Genomic DNA, 6,000 nt, shown 5'->3' on the forward strand with positions numbered 1-6,000 from the left:
CAGAACTTGAAATCAAGTATCTTGATAGAGGTTTTCAAAGTGTACCCAAATATTCAATGTTAATTTTGGCGGGCCATTGCTATTAAGAGCATGAGGGAGTTGTCATTATTTTTTGAGATTAAATTCATCATCTAGTTCTGTTCCAAAAAGAGTGCTATTTCATTTGCTAAGGACAAGCAGAATCAAAGTACTGAGACAGTACTGAAAGACGGGGTCAAAATAATTTTCATGCTAGATTTCACAAATGTGATTTTTTTAAACGAGTTTTGATAATTTTTTTCTAATTAACAAACTAAAAACAAAACTGTGAGTAATATAGATTCGGTTTTCATTTAATTTGAAGTATAAAGTTCAATAATTGCTAAACCGAATTTCACCTGGTCCGAATTAATATTTCTCCGGAAGTAGACAATGGATGATGCGTATGCAGTCGTAATACTACGCAGGAGAGTACTTTGTTTACTAGTGTGTTTTACAATTTATATTTTGAGTTTACGTTTACAAAATGCTTCAATAATTTGATTTAGAAAAAAGTTCATATCACTTTGTTCAGTTTGATAGAGAATGTTTATATTTTGGTCAAAACTATTTCTGCACTCTTTCATATAGCGTAGATTTAATTCATGTGTTATCACCATGGCTAAAAATCACAAATCATGAAGGATTCCTTTCGTATGTAAGAGCCACTTTTGAAAGTTAAAATTCTCGTGTAAGTTGCAACAGTGTCAAATACATTACCGGAAAGTTGAATTGGAGGGACCAGTTTAAACTAAATTTACATGTAAACCTAACTTGAAGGTCATTGTATATCTATATTTAGAGATATATAGTGCAATAAGTTATGAAACTGGTATCTACTATCAAGGCACAGAAACAAATCACTCCAATTTACTTATACGTGAAGAAAAGCCAAAAATCATATATCAAACAAATATTAGTTAAAATTTGTCAAGTAAGAAAAAAAAAATAATGTACCTGAAAATTAAAACTGAAAAATGTATGATAGATTATAATTATAAAAATGATTCACCAAGCAGATGTTAAACTTAGACACTAACTTTTCTTTATTTTCATTCAAATGAAAAACAAATTAAACATCAAAACCAGCATAATTTAATTATATATTTATAAGCAGTCCATTTTGAGAGTTGTATCATTGAACTCCTGATTTATTGCCATAACAATTCTCTGACAAGTAAATAGATTGGTGATGATTTCAGAAGAAACGCTTCATTTATATTCAATGTAAGAGGAACATTAACTGACTGTACTTATTGAGTGCGTTTCTACCGTTTTCACCAATCAGGGTAAATTAACCTGTTCCTGAGAATCAGGTACATTGTGGGTCAGTGAAAATGACAGGTGATCTGTGAAACTGACACTGACCTAATTTTTTTCCCTGGGCTATTTAAATGAACATTAAAAGTGCAGGAAGTTTGCAGTCAGTTTGATTGCAGCAGTTGCATTTAGATTGTGCATTTAATTAATGTACCAGCACAATTAAACTCCACTGACTTCAAGATTACATGCATGCACATCAGGAACATTGAAATGTAAAGTACATGATGTTAATTATGGAGAAGGACTGCTAAATTTAAGCATTAAGTACATAATGGCAGAATGTATTTTTAAAAAAGTACATTTAATTGTTAGGTAGTTGATGCCCAACATTATAAAATTTGGCACAACATTTTAATAACTAAGTAGAAAATGATGGACTCTTAATGATCAATATTAAATCTATTCGCATAAAATGCACTTAATTTATATAAAGTTAAAACTTTTTAATTAAAAAGCTTTGTTGATATCCATGTAAAATGCACTTGATTTCCTATCTTTAATTAAAAGCCTCATTAAAACAATAGTGTAGTCATTTCTTGAACTCTTGGCAGTCTAAATTCACTGAGAGATAAAGAAAGGCTAGAAATCTAGTAAACTCACATCTGATCTTCAAAACATAATTTTTTTCTTGGCAGATTTTCAATTTTCTTTGCTGGTTTACATGAAAAAGAGGTTATAAAATTATTTTTGCTGGAGTATGCATTTATCGGTTTGTGTACAAACATGTATGTACCTGCATGCAAAATCTGACAAGCTTCAGTTTGTGAAAAAATTGATATGGTATTTATGACTCTATTTCTTGTCATTCATAAATATTTCTTAGTACAATATCTTAATGTACTATTGATCAAAAGCTGTATATATCTTAATTTCATAAATAACATCACCAAGATCAATGATACTAAAAGCCTCCCCAAGAATATACAGAGACAATTGACAACATGTACAATATAACATACACATTTTATAAATGTTAATCTTAAATTATGAGACATATGACAGTCAACAATGAACCTGCAGGTTGAAAGAATCCCCTTAACTCCAATGCAAAAAAATAATTGGAAATTATAGACTTAACGACACCATGTCATTTGTTCCTCACTAAGAAAAGATGTGTCGGGGTAATGTCAGAGCCTGGGGTATGTGTTTGTTTTCATCTCAGTATGGAACCAAAATTAAAAACACACCCACGGAGTCCTGAACAAGAAGTTGGTACGAGAGTGCTTAATTGTCCCGAAGCAAGATTTTCTGGGTTGGTAATTGTTCAAATTAGGTATTAAGTGCTATATCAGACCAGTGTTACACAAAAATATGTGTCAATATACATAACATGTACATGTCAAAAGAATTAGCATTTACTTGATAGGTAACCATCTTCCATAAAAACAGGTATTTATGGTAAAAAAAAATATGATATAGGATTTGGTAATTTCTTAATTAATCAATGATTCTGTTTCCACTTGTTACTGGGATTATAGTTGGCTACTAGAAACTGATGAATACTCAACCAGTTATAGCGAAGTGCATAATTTGACAAAAAACATATATACCACATGAATATTTTGGAGAGAGAGCTATGGAATTATTGTTCTTTTAATCAACTATTTCAGCCTCTCCCATAATTACTGGTAGTTTTTAGCAAATTAACTGAACATGCTTAACATGTAAAATGATCTCCGAGTCTACGATTGAGACACACTACTGCTATATATCTAATTCTAAATGTAGAGATAGCTTATAGTATGAAGAAAACACAAATACATCCCTCAGAAAGAACTCCTTGTTGTTTTTACATGGTGGGTGATAACATTCTTAAACTTAGCTTGTTAAATGGTTGTTTGCCACTCTGAAATGATCAGAGTTCAGTTAAACATGCACACCTGCTTTGTACAAAACTGGAGAAAAATTGGAAAAATTCCCAAAAAATCTTCACTTAAATTTCAAAGGCAACATTATGATGAATGTGTGCCTTGCAAATCTGTACACATATTTTATAACCTTAAAACAGAAAGCAGGGGATCATAGGACATTCCCAGTTAAATTATTACATGCTTAGCTTTTATTATATATTTCTTTGAAATAATATCTGGAAAACTTAATAACCATTGTTTAGAAGCCAAATCCCCCCCCTCCCCTCTACATGCCGTCTATTCATGTATCACTCAATACATGAATGGGATGTGCCTTGGCTGCTGATCTCACGGTATGCAACATTCTGCATCTGTTACCTTCTGACCATGTCATGCATTGCAGAAGTTTCCAGAAATAAAACAAAATGAAAAAAAGGTTTCTTCATTGCTAGAAAGCAACCAATCAATAGGGTTAAGAAAAAAAGTATATGTTAATGCTATTAAAATAGAGTCAATAGGTACTAGACAGGAATTTGTTTTTATTTTTCCCCCCTCTTGTAAGTTAGGCACAAAATTTTAAAATACAATTCTTTAATGACAGCTTATAGCTCTCTTCGTCAAGCCATATTTTTTTTACATCCACCTGACAGCTCTAAAAACAGTTACTAATGAGTGACCTTTCAACCCATTAAATATCCATTACTTTTTAAGAAAAAAACATAGATGTGCAATTTCCTGATTTTACAACAACAAAAAATATTTAGGTCAAGGCATAAAATTAGTGTCAGTCAGGTCACTATTAAAACAAACTTTTTTTTTCTTTAGGTCTTACAATAATTATTTTGAATGGGTAATACTTCAACACTGGTACGACTATTTTAAACTGACCATTTGCTTTAATGAAATGACAGATAGTTTTGCAAATTAAAACTTCACCTCTGATTTATTTAAACTTTGGTGTGCAATTTTTTTCCCCCGATATGATTAACACATATATGTTGTACCTAAAAGCATTCATCTTTAAATAAAGTATAGTTTTGTAGGCTAGAAATATCAAATGCAGGTATGCAATTGAAGTGGATATGATAAAACTTTAGTATACTGTAGTATATTCCCAAATCTGGTACATAGTGTCCAAGTGTACTGACAAAATTTTTGTAAGATATAGCTTATAGACTCAACTTCCTTCCAAATCTTGAAGTTAGTTTTTCATTTAAATCATCACAGATCACCAGGAAGTGCCTTTGATTAAAAATCCTGTATACTGGATAGGATGTGTAATAAACAATCAACAAGTACATGTACTTTTTACATTTCATCACTTAAAACTTGTATGGTTTACTAATATAATATAAATACAGAACTTGCATTTCTGGCATTGAATTATACTTACTATTACTTGACTTCAGATCACGATGCACCAAAGGTATTGGAGATTCTTCGTGGAGATAGTGCATACCCCTTGCTATCTGAATGGCCCATTGCACCAAAATTTCCGGAGGAATTCTCCGACCACATAAAACACGATTTAAAGATCCACCAGCAGCATATTCTATCACAAGACATAAATTGGGTTCTTTCAAGCACACTCCTTTCAAAGAAGCAATATTTACATGATTTAACAACCAAAAAACTTTGGCCTCCTGTCTAACACTTTCAATGGTTGCACTAACGGGTTCATCAGGGTCGTGTCTGGCTGCTTTGACAGCAACCTCCTCTCTTTTCCATAAACCTCTATAAACTTTACCAAACCCTCCGATCCCAATCACTTCTTCCAGCTGTAGTTCATTGAAGTCAATTTCAAATGGTCGATCAGGGATAACTTTTTCCTCGGGAAAGCTAAAATTGAGGTTGTTGGTGACAAAGTTACTGGGGAATATTCCAACACTGTTGCCGACCCGACCTGTCCACCATCCCTCATCTCCGGAGATGTGGGAGTCATAGGACAGGACCTCCACCTGACAACCTTTCCTAAGAGTCAACTCATCCTCTCTTTTGGCTTCATAATCAAATATTGCTGTCCAATATTTCTCATTGCTACCTTTTGTGTAGTATACATTTGTTTTTCTCGATGCCATCGAAGATGAAAGTGACAAAAATGCACTAGGCATTAGCACATGCTCTCAACTCTAAACGATGTCCATTGAAAAGAAACATCAACACTGATGGTGCTTTGCGAAGTTTGGGGTAGACTAATCCAGCAAGTGCTAGGTGTAAGAAAGTCAAAACTACCCCAAATTTAGCCATCAACTTACGTTAAGAATAAAATTCCAAATGAATTAAACACATTTTAAAAAAGATTTTCTCCCTAAATGCTTAAATCATGGCGTCAACCGCCTGTTTTGTAGCAGCTTTACCATTATCACACCATTGTCTTTCCGAGACCCAGAAAAGCCGCCATCTTATAATACTTTGACCTTGGGGCCAAAAAGGGGTGCGGTATATTTTTAATTTAATCATCTTCAAAGGAAGAATTTAAAAAAAAATTACTTTACTTCTATTTTATTTCTTCTATTTAAAAAAAATCAACATCAATTCTTTTTAATTCACATAAAAAATTGTTTTGAAATGTCGTAATTGCGAGAATTGCACGGGACTTCAACAAGAAAAATGGCTGCGCCCATGAAAAAGATTGTCCCTGGATTGACATTTATCAAACAGAGAAGTTTTCTTCAAAATATACGAAAACGATTTTTTAATCAAAATGTAAATGAATTTTGAATGTTTTTCTCATTTTTGCACTTAAAAAATCTTGCATATATAATTATGGTTCATATTTTATGTGAAAGTTTAAAAAGGTAAAGTTATA

General features: G+C 32.3%; 1 protein-coding gene across 1 annotated transcript in view; it reads right to left on the reverse strand.

Annotated features, from left to right (window-relative positions):
* LOC134281085 (mitogen-activated protein kinase kinase kinase 11-like) overlaps positions 1 to 5,593 on the reverse strand; it is a 28,031-nt gene extending 22,438 nt beyond the window's left edge. The window contains exon 1 of the mRNA XM_062763549.1: positions 4,585 to 5,593. Within this exon, the coding sequence (XP_062619533.1) occupies positions 4,585 to 5,302 (718 nt within the window). The 5' untranslated portion in view covers positions 5,303 to 5,593. The remainder of the gene's footprint in view (positions 1 to 4,584) is intronic.
* Between the last annotated feature and the right edge of the window lie 407 nt (positions 5,594 to 6,000).

Source organism: Saccostrea cucullata, unplaced genomic scaffold (genome assembly GCF_032062105.1).
Source record: "Saccostrea cucullata isolate Sc308-1 unplaced genomic scaffold, CSIRO_AGI_Scuc_v1 ctg5794, whole genome shotgun sequence".
Lineage (NCBI taxonomy): Eukaryota > Metazoa > Mollusca > Bivalvia > Ostreida > Ostreidae > Saccostrea > Saccostrea cuccullata.